We start from the raw sequence: 20,144 nt of genomic DNA, 5'->3' as shown, positions 1-20,144 counted from the left end.
CCTCTCATTGCTCAAACTTAACACTGGCGATGAGGATGGGATGGCTACCAGAAGCACCATGCAACCGCTGAGTCACTAGCCACCGATCCGCAGCCCAGAGAGAGCGATCGGCTGGCGATAAGGGAAATGCTGATCCGCAGCCAGAGAGAGCGGTCAGCCAACAAAACGAGCGATCAAAAAGAGCAAACGCTGGTCCGCAGCCAGAGAAAGCGGTCTGGTTCAAAAAGTTAGAAGTGTCTGTAGCGCTTGTTGGCCCCGCTTACGGGAAAGTGGGCGCTGCGAGCCGCAGCCGCTCTGTATTTGGCGCGAAATTCAAACGGGTGTCATTTGAATTTTGAGCCAGTAGGAGACACAGCACAGCGCTGTAAGAAGTCACTAACGCCCACTTTTGGCGCGAATCAAGACACCTCCAACGGCTCAGCAGCCAACGTGGTAACCCAGAGAGAAAAAGAGAGGGTAGCAAAAACCTCTCCAGAGCTGATATCACTAGTAACTCACGAGCGCCCGTTGTCCCAGAGAGATTTTTCCGCAGGTAGCCCAGCCGTTCCAGCACCATGAGTTCCAACCCAGTATTTCTGGCGTTTAAACCAGACGAAGAGAAGTGGGAATCGTATAAGAACCGCTTCAATCATTACATCGATGCGGTCGGCTTGGCGGATGCGGGAGAGCATCGGAAAAAATCTATTTCCTAATCTACTGCGGAGCCACGTTTCTGATACCGCCGCAGCACTCGTGGCGCCGAGAGAATTGAAAAACGTTCTGTGGTCCGAGTTGCTTGAGATCCTCACTAACCACTATGCTCCCAGGCCTTCACAAATCGCCAGGAGGTTCACGTTCCGTATGAGGAAGCAATCAAGTAAGGAGACCATCAATCAATATATGGCCGCCTCAGAACAGCAGCCCTGCACTGCGGGTTTGGAACATACCTGGAGGACAAGCTCCTCGATCAATTAGTTTGTGGGGTCAAGGATCTCAACCTACAGAGGCGCCTGCTAGCAAAAAGACCTCAACCTCGCGCAAGCGGTCGAGGAGGCCCTAGCAGCCGAGGCTAGCAACGAACTCAGCCACCGAAATTCAGGGCCCAAGTGCCAAGTTGGCATCGTTCCCAGTCCATTCGAAGAGGTGGAAGCGGAGGAAACCCACAACGATGAAAACGCACGTCCACCGCCTGCGCCAACGACAGACGACGCAGGTAGGGGCCAAACAAGAATACACCGTCCACCCAGGCACATCACACTGTGCCTAGCCTGTGGGGATCACATCAAAGGGCCACCTGCAAGTTTAAAGGAGCCGTTTGCAACAACTGCCATAAGAGGGGCACATTGCGAGAGTCTGCCAAGCCCCCCAAAGCGCTGCACAAAGACCCCGTCCTCGCACTCGGGACCACAGAGGCAAGTATTAAACTGTCATGCACACCGCCTTGCCAGGCGTACTTGCCACACTGTTAGTAAAATTTCTCTCTCCGTTTCCCTAGAAGGTAAACCGTGCCACATGGAGGTTGACACAGGGTCAGCGCTCTCAATAATCTCATGGAGCACCCTCAAGAGACTCCATCCCAGCCTATCTACTACCCGGCTTCAGAGATGCCAGTTCAGTCTGAAGGACTACCAGGGGAAGGCCATTCCCGTGATCGGCAGAGGCAAGTTCTTTGTCAGTTTTAGAGCTTTTAAAGGCCACCTACCTCTAGTGGTAGTTAACGGCAATCTACCCACCTTATTGGGGCTCGATTGGTTTCCCCACCTCGGCCTAGGGCTAACAGGAGTCCATGCTGTCTCAACCTCAGACACTGACTCCTTATTCGCTGACTACGCAGATGTGTTCAGCGAGGAGCTGGGGTGTTATAATGGAACCCCATCTGGATTCACCGTTGACCCCCAGGCAGTCCCAATCAGATTAAAACCACGTGAGTTCCATTTGCTATTCGACCAAAACTAGACAGCTGAATTGGATAAACTACTAAAACAAGGGGTCATTGAGCCAACAGATTTCGCCAAGTGGGAGACGCCCATTGTCACACCCCTTAAAAAGATGGTAGCCTGAGAATTTGCTCGGACTACAAGACAACAATCAATAAATATTTACAAGTTAGCGCCTACCCTGTGCCCGTCATTCAGCACTTATTACACACATTCGAGCCGGGCAGTATTTTTGCTAAATTGGACATGTCTCAAGCATATCAGCAGTTCCCTGTTGATAACCAAACAGCGAACTTCAGACCATCATCACTCACAGGGGTGCCTTCGATGCAAGCGCTCCAATTTGCGTGAAGTGTTGCCCAGGGATTTTCAATCCCTCATGGAGCCGGATTTTACAGGGCCTCCCTGGTGTAGTACCCTACTTCGACGACATCTTGGTCTCAGCCAGGGACAGACCCCAACTCTTCCAGAGAGTGCGAGCAGTGTTAGAGAGGTTCAGACAGCATGGCCTCAAGTTAAAAAAAGAAAAATGCGCCATTGCCACTAGACAGGTGGACTTTCTGGGTTATAAAATTGACGCCTCTGGCATTCACCCTCTGGAGTCCAAGGTTAGGGCAATCCACGAAGCTCCCACACCAACCTCCAAAACGGAGCTACAAGCTTTCTTGGGGCTGCTGAACTTTTATGCATCCTTCTTGCCCCATAAAGCCTCAGTAGCCGAACCCCTACACAGATTACTAGACAAAAAGTCACACTGTGGCACTGGGGGCACAAAGAAGACCAGGCGTTTCATGCCGTCAAATCACTACTTACGTCAGAGGCAGTGCTCATCCAATTCGACCCCAATCTTCCTTTAGTACTGGCAGCAGACGCTGTCCCTTTTGGAATTGGGGCGGTCCTTAGTCACAGACTCCCCAATGGCGCCGAGGCCCCCATCGCCTTTTTCTCCAGGACGCCTCTCGGCCACGGAGGCGAAACTACAGCCAAATAGACAAGGAAGCCCTAGCAGCTGTTGCGGCCATGAAAAAGTTTCACGAATTCCTTTTTGGCCACTTCTTGAACTGGTCACCGACCATAAACCCCTCCTGGGCCTACTGGCCGGCGACAAACAGACACCTCAAGTCCTTTCCCCTAGGATGACAAGGTGGACACTTTTCCTAGCGGCCTACTCATACAAACTTATTCACCGCCCGGGCAAAACTCTATCACGCCGACGCTCTCAGTCGCTGCCCCTTACCCGCTCCGGCTGAAGACCCAGCTCCTGTCAACGCCATTTTCGAAATCACCCAGTTGACCTGCCCATCACCGCCCTTGACATCGCCGCCGCTAAAACCAAGGCAGACCAAGCGCTCGCCCAGGTGCTCGACTGGGTGAGGAGGTGGCCGGGAGGCAACGTTGATAACAAATTTGCACCCTTTAAGACTCGCATGCAGGAGCTGTCCAGTTTGCAGGGTTGTCTACTGTGGGGGCACTCAGTGGTCATTCGACCTCGCTGCGTACCGAGTCCTGGAGGCGCTGCACGAGGGACACCCCGGCATCGTGAGAATGAAGTCATTAGCACGCAGCTACGTGTGGTGGCCGGGTCTAGACGAGGACATTGTCAATTGGGTAAGTTCCTGCAGCATTTGCCAGGAATCCCGTCCTGCTCCCCATCGCCACCCCTACCAGATGGGAGAGCGCCAGCGCCCTTGGTCTAGAATCCATATCGATCTGGCTGGCCCGTGCATGGAAAGATGTTCCTAGTGGTCGTAGACGCTTATTCCAAATGGATAGACGTGGCACAGCTATCCACGACCACCACACTAGCAATCACCAACGTGTTAACGCGCCTGTTCGTTACACATGGACTACCCGACTCCATTGTCTCCGATAATGGCCCACAGTTCGCATCAGTAGAATTCAGCCGTTTTGCTGCCAACCTGGGCATTCGCCACATTTTCACAGCCCCATTTCACCCTGCCAGTAATGGGTTGGCTGAAAGGGCCGTCAGGACCACCAAAGAGGCCCTCGCTAGGTTTGGCAGGGATGACTGGCACCACAACCCATCCCCGGCGCACCCCCGAGCGAGGCTCAAGCGGACAGACCCCCGGTAGGGGCCCTGGTGAACCAAACGCTAACACCCACTAATTTACCCCCCCCCCCCAAAACCCTTATACCTAACCAATTTAGTTTTTTTTTTCACAAAAACCACCCCCCCCCCCCCCCCCCCCCCCCCCCCCACAAGAGCCAAAAAAACAAACCGCCAAACCCCCCAACCCCCCCCACACACAACCACCCCCCACCCAAACGCGGCGCAACAAGCACCCCCGCCACACACCACCCCCCCCACCCCCCAAAACCCCCCCCCCACCCCCCAACACACCCACACCCACCCCCCCAACCCCCCACCCCCCCCCCCCCACCCACCAAAAGAAGAGCAACCACCCGCCCCCCCCCCCCCCCCTAGCCCCCCCCCCCCCCCACCCTCCTCTCATCCCCCCCCCCCCCCCTCATTCAGCTCCATCATTTTTTGCATCAAGTCTCTTTTAACAACAGTGCTGGAGAACAAGTTTCTTTTGGCCCCAATGGAGAATTGGAAACTGGGTTTGATGTTTTCAATTGGGTCACATTTCCTAACAAGTCCTTTCTGAAAATGCAAATTGGAAAGATCAATCCCCTGGCTCCCCCAGAAAAGCTCCTTACCATTTCTGCCAAGAATGCTATTTGGCCCTTCATATTTAACCAGGTGCGTCTTATTTTTCACTTTTTAGGAAATCATTTATTCTTTGATCCACAGAGGTAAATAATTAAATAACAATCACAATCAAACTCAAATTAACAGCCTCAATAGTTTTTGTTTGATGCATATGAATATAAACTACTAAAGGTGGCTTAAAAGTCTAAATGCCTATAGCATTTATTTGTTCCAGTACAAAATCACTCCAAACCAAAGTAGTAATCTCTACTAATTACTCAGTGGGTCATATTATTAAAATGAGGATCAGCCACAGTAAAATACAATAAAATTAGAGAAGAAAAACAGTAAAATAAAATGGGATATGGTAAAAAATAATGCAAAGATATATAATGAAATGAATCCTAGAGATAGGAAACAGTAGGCACTTAAGTGAATTAATTAGTTTTAAATATAAACTCAATGTGTGGTATATAAGATATCCTATCAACTTAACAGTTCAAGTGACTAGATATATATCTGGGTCCTGGACAAAATAAAATTATTTTTTGTTTGTTTCTTTGAGAACTAGTATACCATTTTTGTGAAACAATATGTATTGAGCCCTTGCTAAGCTGCCATATAATGGAGAATCGATTAGGACATCTGAAGTAGTCAGGTATCTTTAACTCTAAATAATGACACTCTAGAAATGCTCATAGCTTAATGGAAAGAAACCATTTGTGGCAACAGAGTGAAATTATTTTTAAAATGGCATGAACATGGTTTTTGGTGAAATCTCCTTAATTTGCCTCCTTGAAAGAAATTAAACAGGGTGCAGAAAGTCTTTAGTACAGCCATTTTAGTACAGACTTTCTGTTGGAGATACTATCCATCTGCCAAACCAGCTAACTAGTTATGGTAGTCCAAGTGAAGGAATATGATTGCATGCTAAGCAGAAAAACTATCCTTTCACTGTTGATGGCATTTATGTGCTGCTGGGCAGCGTATAAATTTAACAAATAAAATAAATAAAAATAACTAAAAGGGGGAAGGAAATATTACTTTTATAAAAAATATATAATCTATATGAATAAAAGAGGAAAACAATATGACACAGAAAACTGCTTTGTGATTGGACTGCAGGTTTCTAAGAGGGAATTTGATTTATAAGTGGCATCATGCATAGTTCAACTTAATAATTGCATATCAATATTTTTCCAAATTGTTGACTTATGGACAAAAAAGATTGAGGGTTAGGGCTATCATTAAGTTAATAAGCATTTTTGTGGCAACAGTTGAATGAGGGAATTACCAGCAAATAGTTAATACAAATCATTAAAGAAAAGGTGTGGTTGTAGTCCTGCCACAACCACAAAGCCAGCTGAATGATTTGGGGATAATCATCTTCTCACTCTAGAAAGGAGGAAATAACAAATCCCTCCTGGAAAACCTTGCAAGAAAGTTAAAAAACTCAGAATTGGGCACATTTCAGTGGAAACAAGAATAAAAAGGAAAAGTTAAGCAAGTGTTTCTTCAACCCAGCAATTTTATGAAGTGTGGATTTCAACTCCCAACTTCAGGATGCTGGTTGGGAAATTAACAGAATGACTTGGGAGGTATTCTAGTCCAACCCCCTCTACTCAGGAAACCCTACACCAGTTCAGACAAATGGTTGTCCATTCTCTTCTTTAAAATGTCCCATGTTGGAGGATCCAGAATTTCTAGGCAAGCCATTCCATCAATTAATTGTCAGGAAATTTCTCCTAAGTTGGTTCTCTCCTTAATTAGATTATAGAATACTTTATTGGCCAAGTGTGATTGGACACGCAGGGAATTTGTTTTGGTATAAATATTCTCAATATACATAACAGAAAAGATACATTCATCAAGAGTCAAGATATAATTAGTTTCCATCCATTGCTTCTTATCCTGCCTTCAGGTGCTTTGGAGAATAGGTTGAATGCCTCTTCTTTGTGGAAGGCCCTAAGATATTGGAAGATTGGTTGCAACTGTTCTTCATATATTTTAGACTCCAAGTCCTAATCATCTTTGTTTCTCTTCTCTGCACTCTTTCTATAATCTGCACACCTTTTTATATTGTGGCAACCAAAATTGGATGTAATATTCCTTTTTTACAAAAAATATTTTATTTAGTACAAAAGATTAAAATATACAAATATACAAAAATAAAAAAGTAATAATCATATAAATAGACATCTGCACAAATCATATTTCTCTCTAATACATTTGATAATGATTTAAGTAACTCATAACAGATATTGAATGGCAAATATTCCTTATCCCTTGTAAACTAAATAATATCTATATTATATATTATATAATAGTCTATTGTTATTATTGGATTATAACTGTGTTATTTTGTAAAAAAATCCTTTATATAACTTATTCAATAAGAAAGAGAAATAAAACTAATATTTTATAAATTCCTGTCATTAGACTTATATGTAGTAATATGTTTCCTGGGTTCATTTATTTTATATATTCTTTTCTTACGTTCTATCAATTTATCCATATAGAATAATATTCAGTATCATCTTTCCCTTTTATTTTTAGTGTGATCCTTTCCATTTCAGCACATTCATAATTTTTATGAATAATAATGTGTATAGGTGATAAGTTGGGCATTTTCCAATATTGTGCCATTGAGATTCATGCTGCTGTTAGTATATGAATAATCAAATACTTTACTTTGAGAGGGTACTCCCCTTTGATTATACCCAGAAGGTACAATTCAGGTTTCCACTTCTATCCTCTTTGGGTAATTTCTTCTATCCATATTTTAATCCTTATCCAAAAAAATTTAACCTCTGAACATGTCCACCAAAGGTGGAAGTAGGTACCGTGTTCTTTTTTTACATTTCCAACAGCTTGGGTTTGCTGCTGGATATATTTTTGCTAGTCTAGAGGGTACCAGATGCCATCTATATATCTTTTTATATAAATTTTCTTTATAGGATGCTGATTTTGTTAAGGAGAGATTCCTTTGCCAAATTTCTTCCCAATCATCTAGATCTATATTATGACTGAATTTTTTTGCCCATGCTAACATTGGTCCTTTCACAATTTCTTCAGCCAATTCATATTCTAATAGGTAATTGTATAATTTAGATTTTTTTTTTTTCTGGGCCCAGAAGTATTTTATTGAATTGAGTGTTTTTTGTTTCTAGTCTGAACTATTTTAAATCCCTATCATATCTCATTGCTATTTGGAAATAGGACCAATGATCGATAATTATTTCCTGGGTTTCTAATTCTTGAATCGATTTAAGCTTTTCTTCATTTATCTAAAATTTTGTGGTATTTAAGCTTTTTACTGATATCCATTGTGTTGGGATGAAACATTGCCTCCATTGTTGATAACCATTTTGGAATTTTAGTGTAATGATTCCTCCTAATAACTGTCCATATTTTAATCAGAGATTTACACAGAGTATGTCTATAAAAATATGAATGGTTTTTACTGTTCGGGTTCCACAGAAATGTGTGCCATTCTATTTATATATCATAGCCCTCTAATGTTAAAATTATTTTATTTTCCAATTTGAACCAATCCTTTATCCACATGAGTGCCATCTCTCTATACTGGGTCTCCCAGGTGGGAAGTCCAAAGCCACCTCTGCTTTTATTGTCTTGTAGATAAATTCTTTTAATTCTTGTTTTTTTACCTGCCCAAATAAATTTCGTAATAATTTTGTCCAGTTCTTTAAAAAAATTATCTAATATTATTGGGATCATTTGAAATAAGTATAACAGTTTGGGTAGAACATTCATCTTCATCGTAGCTATTCTACCTAATAATGAGATTTCCATTTTGCTCCAATTTTCCAGATCCCTTCCAATTTGTTGTAATATTTTGGTATAATTGTCTTCCTTCAGAACTGAAGTTCTAGGTCTTAACCAAATGCCTAAATATTTAATCTTGTTTCCAATGTGTAATCCCATTGTTTTCTCTAATTCTTTTTGTCTGTTATTTGTTAAGTTTTTAACTAACATTTTAGTCTTTTCTTTATTGATTTTCAACCCCACTAATTTACCAAATTTATCAATTTCGTTCAATAATATTGGCCCTGAATCTATTGGCTCTTCTATGATAAATACAATATCGTCCACAAATGCTTGAATTTATATTCTTGATTTTTTATTTTTGTTCCCTTAATTTCTTTATTCAATCTAATTCTATCCAATAGTGTTTCTAATATTGTTATAAAAAGCAGAGGTGATTATGGGCATCCCTGCCTGACACCTTTTTTTAATCTCAAATGATTTAGTAACTTATCATTACATTTGCCTTCTTTATGGCATAAATTGAATTTAACATTTTTGCAAAATTACCACCAAATTCCATCAAATTGATCTGATATTTCATCAAATCATAATTGATATTTCATAAAATCCCTATTAATATTAATATTGTTATAAAAAGCAGAGGCGATAGTGGGCATCCCTGCCTGACACCTTTTTTCAATCTCAAATTCTAATATGTCAGTTATGGTTCTCATATTATATCTAATCTGTCACATGGGGAAAAAATCCATTTTGATCAAAGTGAATTCTATGATTAAGAACTTTCTTCAATCTTTCTGCCATCACACTCATAAAATTTTTATAGTCTGTATTCAAACGGGATATTGGTCTATAATTTTTTATTTGATTAGCATTGATGCACCCTCTTTGGGAATTAATGTGATATAGGCCTCCTTCTTTTATTCCAGAATTTTAGCTTCTAATAATACCTCATTGCAAATCTCTAGTAACAAGTTTTCTAGTGGCTCTAGTGGGAAGCCATCTGGGCCTGGGGCTTTATTACTTTTTTGTTTTTTGATCATCTCCTTTAACTCACTTAGAGTTATTTCCTTATTTAATATCTCCTTCTTATCTTCCGGTAGCAGGTATAAAGCTCTCTCTTTCAAATATTCTTCTATTTTATATAAATCAACTATATCATGATTATATAGATTCTCAAAGTAATCTCTTACAATTATTTTCTTTTTTTCTAAGGCAGTCTCTACTGTTCCATTATTGTCTTTTAATTGGTATATAGTTCTTTATTGGTTTTCTTTTTTCAATTTGTATGCTAACCATCCACCGGGTTTGTTTGCGTGCTCAAAATGGTTTTGTTTTATGTATTGTAATTTCTTGGTTAAATCTTCCTGGTCTAAAATATTCATTTCATGTTTAGATAGTGCCAGATCATTTCTAATTTGTTCATCCCCCGGGGTTCTCATTAATCTATCTTCCAAATCTTTTATTTATTTTTTTGTTAAAGTATTTTGTTTCTTCTATCTTTCTTTATTTCTATTGGCCATGTAAGCTATATATATTCCCCTTAGATATTCCTTCACTGTGTCCCAGAGTGCAATGAGGTATCCTGTTTTTTGTTGAATTTCAAAAATCCATCTAATTCTTCCCTAATTTTTTGAATATACCTTTTTTCTTTCAATAGTTGTGAATTAAGTGTCCACCTACTTTTTTTACCGACTCAGTCCTTCCAGATTATCTGCAGTGGGTTGTGATCTGCCCAAGTATTAGTTAGTATCTTTATAACTTGTATATCTTTAAATAAATCACTATTCACCCATTCCATATCTAATCTGGACCAAGATTTGTGCAGATTGGAGTAGAAATTGAATTGAGTCACCCCTGGGTTCAACTATCTCCAAGTGTCTACTAAATCTAATTCTTCAGCCATGTCAAAAAAGTTTTTCGACAATATGTTCCATTTGGGGGGGGGTGTTTGGTCACTGGCATAGTCCTGTTTATTAATAATTGCATTGTAATCACCAATTATTCAAATATCTGGGTTACCTAATTCTATTAATTTCTCATATAAGGTTTTATAAAATTCATTCTGATTTTTGTTGGGGACATATATCCCTACCAGTAAAATACTTTTATTTTGTATAACCACCTCTACAATTAATATTCTCCCCATTGTATTATTATAGATCAATTTTGATATTATTTCTTCTTTAATATATAATACAACTCCTCTCTTTTTTCCTTCTGCTAATGATGTATACAATTTCCCCATTTTTTATTTTGTAGATATCTCTGATCTTGTAATTTGATATGAACCTCTTGAAGACATATTTTGTCAAATTTCTATTTCTCTAATTTAGAAAATATTCTTTTTCTCTTGGATGAATCATTTAGTCCATTAATATTAATAGATGTTAATTTCTATCCTTTTTCCATTGTTCCTTATTCTAGCCTTTATCCCTCATTAGTTCTGGTTGTTGTTTGATTCCTAGTTTTGATTCCTATTTCTTCTCGAGCAGCTGCTTCTCCCCTACTTTCTTTCTCTTGCTCTTTTTCTTTCTCTTTAATTTATTGTTGCACTTCTTCTTGTCTTGAGGTCTCAAGTTTGTCTTTACTACTGGTTTCCTCTTCCAATCCACCTATCTGTTCAAAAAAATCTTGTGCTTTAATTAAATTATTGATTTTCACTCTTTTCTCCTTCCATGTTGTCAAAATACCTTCTGGAGTGATCCATTTAAAGGATTTTTTTTTTTTTTTTTTTGGTTAAGATAGTTGGTGAGGAACTGATAGTCTTTCCTCTGTTCCGGGACTCTTCTTGGAATTTGTTTCAGCACAATTATTTCTCTATCTTTATACTTTATTATTTCTTCCCTTGAAATCTTGTAGATTATATCTTTGACTTTCCTTCTAGCGAATCTAATGTGGACCTCCTAAGGAAGTCTATGCCATCTTGTGTAGCTTGTATAAATTCTGTAAATGTCATCTATTTTGTTTATTATTTGATTCTTATCTCTTTGCAGAAGCTCCACTAAGAGCTCAGCCATCACCAATGCTAAATTTTCCTCTTTGACTTCCTCTACATTCTGAAATCTAAGATAATAAGAGGTTCTGACCATCTCGAGGTGAATTAAGGCCTCTTCTGTCTCTTTATTATGGTCAGTAATTTTTTGGTCTATAAGTTCTAGTTTTTTTCTCCGTTTGGTTAGATTGTTGTTCAATTGTTCTAATCTTTTTTTTCATTCCTTTTCATAGATTCCTGAATCAGACCTATTTTCTCATCCAGGTTCATAATTTCAGCTTTCATTTCCCCTATTTCAGTTTTCAGTTAAGTTTTCATTGTTTCCCTGTCCGCTCTACTTTCAATATGATTTTTTGACATTGATTCTTGTAACATTAACATTGTTCCTTGAATTGCTAATAAAGAAGCTTGGACTGATTGAGTGCTAGTTGTAATGCTAGATTTTTCAGGAGCCAACATCCCTTTGATCATATGTTGAGTCGACACTGCAGGACTGGATAATGCCACCGTTGATACAGGTTTTTTCCTGGTCTTCATAGTGGTAATGCTGGTCATATCTTTGATAATTTTGTATTGCTCATCTACAATCCTATTTATATTATCCAAAATTACCATCAACTTTATAAGTAGTTTATACATTTTAAATGTTTCCTATTAATTAGTAAAAAGTTTCTTTTGTTATTTAATTAGTTAGGTTAATTCTCTATCACTGCTAATTTGAAAAATTGTTGTCAATTAATCAACAGGTCAATCAATCTTTCCAAGGCAAATCAATTATCAATTATCTGACTCTTAGATTAACAATAAGTTAAGATGTTGACAAATGTTAATAAGTATCAAGTATCACTTAATGTTATAGCCGGGAATGAGTATTTAAATTTGTTATAACTGTTACTCTTTTTAACGAAATATACAGTTCTCAAAATACAAATTATCAATTCTTAACTCTTAACAATCAACAAGAAAGAAGAAAATATTTAAATTATCATTATAATAAGCAATATAACATCTTCATTAATCCACAGTAAATCAGTAAGAAAAAAGGAAAAGCAGGGAAGAGAAAAAAGGCGAAGTGAAAAAGTTAATTATCACTCTCCAAACAAATTTCCATATAATATATTCCATTGATAACCCCTTATTATAATAAAATTTATCTATATGAAGTAGAACTATCAGATTCCAGTGAATTCAAAGAAGACATATGAACTTAAAGAGGAGATGGGTAGGAAATCTCTAAATAGTCTAATAATAAGTAAGTGGATAAATTCAGGTATTACATACAATATGAAATATAATAATCAAATCTTACGACTTGTCTTGTGTCAGTTTTATTCCTGTCCACAGTTCTATCAGTCTCTTCTAGTTACAGTTATACAGTTTACCAGAACTTAGCACTCTCAATGGCAGCCTCCGAAAGTTGTATAGTCACTCCTCGTTGTTACTCTTAAGTTTCTGTCCAGTCTCTTTTCTCAGTCAAAATAGCCTTAACAGTCTCAATTCAAACTGTTAGCAAAGGATAATTCCTTCTAATAATATCCATTCAACTCTCCTCCCCATTCCAGTTTTTTTTTTTTCAAATTTCCTCTTAAACTAATACTTTCACTATTTTCCCAGCATTGGGGGTGGGAAGCTAGATCACTGCCATCGATTTCCACCTTCACTCCTTTCACTCTGGGCTTCCATAATACAAGCAAATATCTATTCCAATATTCCAGTTATAATCCCCCCCACTAACTTATTGTTAAAAAAAACTTTTAGTTCACTATCTTCTTGCTGCTTCCTTCTTTACTGTCTTGTCATGCCTCCAGGTCTGCTCACAAAAAAAGCGACTTCTTTCACCTTGGATTTGGGCCCTCTTTTTTGATGATTCAGGATCACAACTTCCCTGAATTGACTCCAAGAGTCTCTCCTCAGTTTGTTGGTCCCTCCAGGACCAAACCCCACCACAAATGGCTGTTTAAAGGCAAAAAACTGATGGAGGAGAGCAGAACAAATTTCTCCTGCACCACCACGATGTGACATCACCAGAAGTCCTTGGATGCAATATTTCTAGTATGCTCTTTTTAAAATTTAAAACAAAATAAAATGGGGTAATGGGACACTTAGTTTTGATGAGGATGTGAAAAGTTAGGGTATGTATACCTGATAAAATAAACACTTCCAACCTGTAAGTTTTTCACGTGAAATGATTCTGATTTTATTCATGAACAGACATTGCCTCTTTCCATCTGTAATGAGAAATGTCCTTTTGGCTACAGCAAGGTAAAAATAGAAGGAAAATTATCCTGCTGCTACGGCTGTAGACAGTGTCCAGAAGGGAAGATAGCTGACCAAATGGGTAAGCAAAGCAATATATTGAATATGTGAACAATATATTAAATGGGGTTGAATTTTTAATCAGTATTATGGTGTCTGAAAATCTTGAGCTATCTAACAGGTTGTATAGATCAGTGAACTACTTGTTTATAATTCAAAGAGATATTTAATGCGTCAAAGTTCCAAGTAATATGTCCCATTCAATAAGAAGGTCTGGACATAATGTCTATTGAAATTCTCAGTCATCCAAAATAATTCTTATCCCAAGGTTGCTTTTTCAAAAAACAATTGAACTGTTGCAGGCAGCAATATAGGTAGGAAGGGAAACGTAATAGACCCGGCTTCTGGATGCACCTGGTTCTGTTCCTGGTCTGCTGCCTGTTGGAACGTCTATCTGCTTACTCTTGGAGGCTACTGTGCCAGATACCATTTCAACTGAACACAAAGACTGTTTGCCTGGTGAGCTGAGGATTCAGCGTTGTCTTTGAGAGAAAGGTATCGGGAGGAGAAGATTTACAAGCAGATAAGGACATTGTATTTACTGTTAATGGACTTGATAACTGGATGGATATACTGGATAATGATATATGGACTGAATGACACTTCTTAATCTCTGTGTGAATTAAATAACTATTTTTAAACCACAAACAGTGTTTTTTGTCTCCAGTGTGTGTATACTCTTGGGCCCACTCTCTCTCTCATTTGCCTGCCTGGCTTGACTGCTGCTGCATACTCTGCTTGGGGGTTTATCCCCAAACACTAACATTGGTTATGGGCCCAGCAGTGAGCACAGTCTAACTAACCAGGATATAGCAGTGAGAGCTGGTGTGAGTTGCACATTACTGTAAATTCAAACTGTTTGTTAAATAGTTATTTTTCTCAAGAGAAATGGCACAAGTAAATTTGCCAAGTCTGTCCATGATAACCAGACTAGATGGAACAAACTATGTTTCATGGTCAATGAAATGTAGTTTACTTCTACGAAGAGAAGGTTTGTGGAACATAATAACAAACCCACTAGATGTATCAAACTTAAATCCCAATGATGAAGAGGATTATAAACTGATACAGGATTATGAACGAAAGAATGAGCAGGCTTTGTGCATCATAGGTCTCACCCTGTCTGACCAGCAACTCATTCATATCCGTGGAGTAGAAAATGCTGCAGACTGCTGGGAGAATCTCAAAAGGATTTATGTTCGAGACAGTGTAGGAGCTCATATCAATCTTACACAGAAGCTGTTTAGAACACATCTTGAGAGGAATGGAGACATGTTAACTCATTTAAACTGTATGAAAAGCATTTTTCAAGAATTACAAGAAAAAGAGCTTATATTTAATGAGTTGCAACAAGTATACATCATATTGTCTTCTTTGGATCGAAGCTATGATGATTTTGTGACTGCATTAGAGGTGTTGCCAAAAGACAGTTTATCAGTAACTGAGATTACCGGCAGGCTATTAGAAGAAGCCAGAAGAAGATTTGAACGTGACCAGCTGAGAGAAGATAAGCCTAATAAAGAAGAGAAATTATCTTCAAGGCTGGAAAGAAACCAGCTGTGTAAAGTAAAGCACCCGGAAGAAGAGAAGTTATCTTCGAAGGCATACACAATTAAAAGTGTTTTAATTGTGGAGGCAGAGGACATTTGGCAAGATTCTGCAGAAAAGGAAAAAGCCAGAATGTAAAGAAGCCAAAGAAATCCTATGAACTGGCCATGTTTGGCAATTGTGATATGAAGAATGATTTATGGGTGGTGGACAGTGGTGCATCCCACTGCATCACGAGAGATAAGACAAAGTTTATAAAAATGTCTACAAGCTCACAACGTATATCACTTGCCAATGGTTGGCACCTCAAGGCCAAGGGTGAAGGTATTGCTTATTGTCCATGTTTAAACCAGAATATAAAAATGTTATATGTACCACAGTTAAAGATGAACTTACTTTCTGTAAGAGTATTAGATAAACTAGGATATGTAGTTACATTTAAGAATAATAAGTGCATACTGGAAAGAGATGGCAAAAGGTAACTGCAGCTTTAAATGGAGCATTATATGTCTTACATGATAGTAAGAAAGGGGAGGCACAGACTGTATTTAATAATATCAAGCCTCATGATGAATGTATCCATTTATTGCATAGACGTTTGGGGCATGTGAATTTTAAAATGCTAAAACGTACAGTAGAGTTATCTGAAGGAATAAGGTTAAAACCCTGTGATAAGTATTTGCGTTGTAATGTCTGTTGTGAAGATAAGAGTAAAATAATGCCTGCAAATAGGCTAAATGGTTTCAAAACTAAAGAACCTTTAGAAGTAGTATTTGCAGACATTATAGGTCCAAAGAAACCCAGTATGGGGGTGCTCGATATATACTGAGCATTATGGACCATTACTCTATAGATATGGGTTTTGCTACCTAATGAAAAGCAAAACTGAAACATATCAACATTTCTTCAACTGGTTAAGGTTTGCTGAAAGAAAAACCAAACGGCAAATTATAACCCAGGTGACAGATAATGGCACGGAATTTGTTAATAGCAAATTCCAGAATAGGTTAAAGGCAGCTGGAATAGCTCATAAGACATCTGCACCATACAGACCACAGCACAATGCATATGTTGAAAGGCGAGGCCAAACATTGCAGGCTATGACCCGTACTATGTTAACTGATTCTGGGTTACCTGATTCTTTGTGGGGGGAGGCCACAATGTGTGCTAATCATTTATTAAACAATGTGGTTAACTCAACCACTGGTGAAATACCATTCACCATGTGGCATGGCAAGAAGCCTGATTTGAGTTACCTGCACACATTTGTGCACCAGCATGGGTGCATATCCCTACACAACTCAGGCGTAAAGGGCAACATAGAGCTAAACAATTATTCTTCGTTGGTTACCAAGCTAACCATAGGGCATATAGATTTTGGGAGAAAGGCACATCTAAGGTGTTATGTAGTGCCAATGCCCAATTTCTGGAGCACGTAGGATGGGATAAGTTAGAGCAGGATAACAATAACGCAGGTGGTTATTGAATCCTATAGAAATCCCATTAAGTATCCCTGTAACTTTAAAAATAATGTAAAGGAAAGAAGTACAGGAAGAATTAGAGCCCCTAGAGGAAGAAATAGCTGAAGATGAGGAACAGAACAGAAGGTTTTGGAACCAGGAAAGACAAGCTAGATATAGAGCTTTGTGCCAAGACCCAAGCAGGATATCAATGACCGCCAAAGGAGGACCACTTGTTGGTGCTACTAGCGTCGGCCGATTTGCTTTTGTAACACTCCACACAAAGACCCTTCAATGTCCTGCTGAAAGAACTAGGTATCTAAAGGCATGCCGTGACAAAGGGACTCATTGGGAGAGCGTTTGAGGAACTAGAAAGGATTGGACAGCCAAATGCTGGGTAGCTAATAGGGGGTCAGGCACAGCGTTTGTCTACTGGGGCGATCCCTGTTTATCTTTATGCTGAGTTGAATGCAACAAATGTTGGGAAGGGACCCCTAGTTGTACATGAAGAAATCAGGCAGCAAAAAATGGCCATTTGAGTTAAAAGAAGAAAATAGATGAGGTATCAAACTGTCTTTTTCCTTATGGGGAAAAAAGGGTTTGGGCTGCCCCATGGGAAAACCAGGGTCGACGAAACCACGGGGCCGGGAAGCAGACCCGGACCTGGTTCTGTTCCTGGTCTGCTGCCTGTTGGCGCTCCTTCTCTGGCACCCGACCTTCACGACCAGCTGTTTGCCTGGGGCTGGGTAGCGTGTCTTGAGAAAGGAGGGGAAGATCAGAGGACTTGTTTTCTGCTAAGCGCTGGATGGACTGAAGGGCTGAAGCACCTTCCGGTTAACTATTAACCACCGTTGACCCCTCTTTGCCCCCTCCCCTTGGCCCCAAACTGTCTTTTTTTCCTTGAAGACATTTTACTTCTCATCGAAGAAGCTTATTCAGTTCTGACTGATTGGCTTCTGACTGATTGGCTTCATTCAGAACTGAAGAAGATTCTTGGATGAGAAGCAAAATGTCTTCAAGGAAAAACAAGGAAAGTCTAGATGCTTTTTGAAACACACTTTTGGGAAATATTTAATGCTGCAATCAACCAATTCATTTAAGGATCAATAAATTTCTATGATTTGCATTCTTCTTCTCTTCCTGCTGTTTTTTTTCCTGCTGTTTCAATTCTTTTTCCTTCCTATTCTACCTGGAGAGTAAAAATGTCATATAAAATTTTTGAGATAGCTGTATAACTAAAAGAATGTAGAAAATCAACACTGCATTATCTAATGAATTTCATTTTAAATTATTTTGAGAAAAATAATATGAACTCATAGAAACTTATAAAATGTAGGATGTTATTATTTTTTCATGCTTAAAACCTATCATGGTTCTGTGAAACAGTTTTATTTGTTCTTTCCCCCCAGACTTAGATGATTGTTTCCCATGTCAAGAGGATCAATATCCAAACAAGGGTCAAGATAATTGTCTTCCAAAAACTGTAACTTATTTGACTTTTCAAGAGCCGTTGGGTATTTCTTTGGTAATGATTGCAGTCTCCTTTTCTGTCATCTCAGCTGCGGTACTAGGAATCTTCATTAAAAACCAGGATACTCCCATTGTCAAAGCCAACAACAAGAACCTCACCTACATTCTTCTCATTGCTCTCCTGCTCTCCTTCCCTTGTACTCTGCTCTTCATTGGGCAACCTGGTTTAGTGAAATGTCTGTTGCGACAAACTACATTTGGTATCACTTTCTCTACAGCTCTTTCTTGTATTTTGGGTAAAACAACCATAGTAGTTCTTGCTTTCATGGCCACAAAGCCAGGCTCCAAAATGAGGAAATGGGTGGGGAGAAGGATGGCCAACATTATTGTCCTATCTGTCTTCACGGCTCAGTTCACCATCTGTGTAGTGTGGTTGGCAATGTCTCCCCCATTTCCAGATTCAGACATGCACTCCATGGTTGAAGAAATTGTCCTGGAATGTAATGAAGGTTCAATCGCAATGTTTTATACTGTCCTTGGCTTTATGGGGCTCTTGACCGCTGTCACTTTCACTGTGGCCTTTTTGGCTAGGAATTTACCTGACAGTTTCAATGAAGCCAAATTCATCACCTTCAGCATGTTGGTCTTTTGCAGTGTGTGGGTATCATTTGTTCCCACCTATTTGAGTACCAAGGGGAAATATGTGGTTGCTGTTGAGATCTTCTCCATTTTGGCTTCAGCATCTGGGTTACTGGGCTGCATCTTTTCTCCTAAGTGCTATATCATTATTCTGAGACCTGATTTGAATAAGAAGGAGCAACTAATAAAAAAATAAAACTGATATTTATATCACATCCCTTGAATGTAGGCTAATCATTTACTTTCATCATTCAGGACTGTTTTCTTTCTTTCCAATTTCAGGATATGCATTCTTCCCTCATATCATCACATCAAAGTGACCCACGAGGCAGTAGCTATATATTCAGCTTTGTTTGGGTATTTTCCCACATCTTTATAGTTGTGCTTTTAAAGTTGTAGTGAATCTCATCTGCCATCATCAGGCTTGTGTATTGGGTTCGACTTCGTTGTGTGTGTCAGGGTTTCATACCCATTTCTGTTTTAAATTTGGTGCTAGTTTCAAGCTTTGTTTGAATGTTTTTTTCTTCCTTCTGATTGGTTGGGAGTTTTGCTCTGTGTTTATTGGTCTTGGAGTTGGCAGTGTTCTACTTGATTGGTGTTTCTAATATTTTCTGTCTGTTTTAGAAGTTACCAAGATGGCGCTGATGATGGCTGCCTCAGTGAAATGCTATCTAATGGTTCCTTTATTCCTTATTATTATCTACAATTCACTACGGATTTAATACTCACGAGACCATCTGCTAAGAATTAGGCAATGTTTCCTTAATGAGCAGCTTTCTGATTCCTCACCCCCACCTGTCTTTGCAAATGTGGAGGAGATTCTAACTAATTCCCCAGTGCTATGGATTACAACAATGAAAGCAAAGAAGTGGCAATGCCGAAAAAGGAGACAAGGTAAATGAGTGGGAATTTTAAACAGACTAAGGAATGGGGGGGAAAAACTCCTCTCCCTTCAATCTTTCTGACTAATTTATGCTCACTTGCTAACAAGATAGATGAAATTCATCTCTTAAATAGATGGAATTCTGATTTTTACAATTCAACTGTTCTTTGTTTTACTGAAACCTGGCTTAATCCACAAATTCATGGGGACAACACCGCATACATCCCAGGATTTCAGACATTTAGATCAGGCAGAATTGAAGAGCCATCAGGTAAAACAAAGGGTGGAAGATTATGTTTATATATCAACAACAGCTGGTCTCAGGATATAATTATAATATATAAGTTCCATGATGAAAACTTAAGAGTCTTTACATATCAACTGCAAAACATTTTATTCTCCACATGAGTTCTCCTTATTTCTCCTAATAGCTGTGTATGTTCCTGTCATCCTTCAA

The 20,144-nt window shown here is 39.2% G+C and overlaps 1 protein-coding gene across 1 annotated transcript; it reads left to right on the top strand.

The window, feature by feature from the left end:
- The first annotated feature begins 13,690 nt into the window (after positions 1 to 13,690).
- Positions 13,691 to 19,000, top strand: LOC148124291 (vomeronasal type-2 receptor 26-like). Its single transcript, XM_087916796.1, has 2 exons — positions 13,691 to 13,709; positions 18,105 to 19,000. Exons 1-2 carry the CDS (start codon positions 13,706 to 13,708, stop codon positions 18,998 to 19,000), a joined length of 900 nt encoding a protein of 299 aa, XP_087772922.1. The 5' UTR covers positions 13,691 to 13,705.
- The last annotated feature ends 1,144 nt before the right edge of the window (positions 19,001 to 20,144 follow it).

This window comes from Pseudonaja textilis, chromosome Z (genome assembly GCF_049901715.1).
Source record: "Pseudonaja textilis isolate UNSWEBS1 chromosome Z, rPseTex1.2, whole genome shotgun sequence".
NCBI classification, from domain to species: domain Eukaryota; kingdom Metazoa; phylum Chordata; class Lepidosauria; order Squamata; family Elapidae; genus Pseudonaja; species Pseudonaja textilis.
The sequence above is the reverse complement of the archived record's forward strand: the minus strand, read 5'-3'. Positions and strand labels throughout refer to the sequence as shown.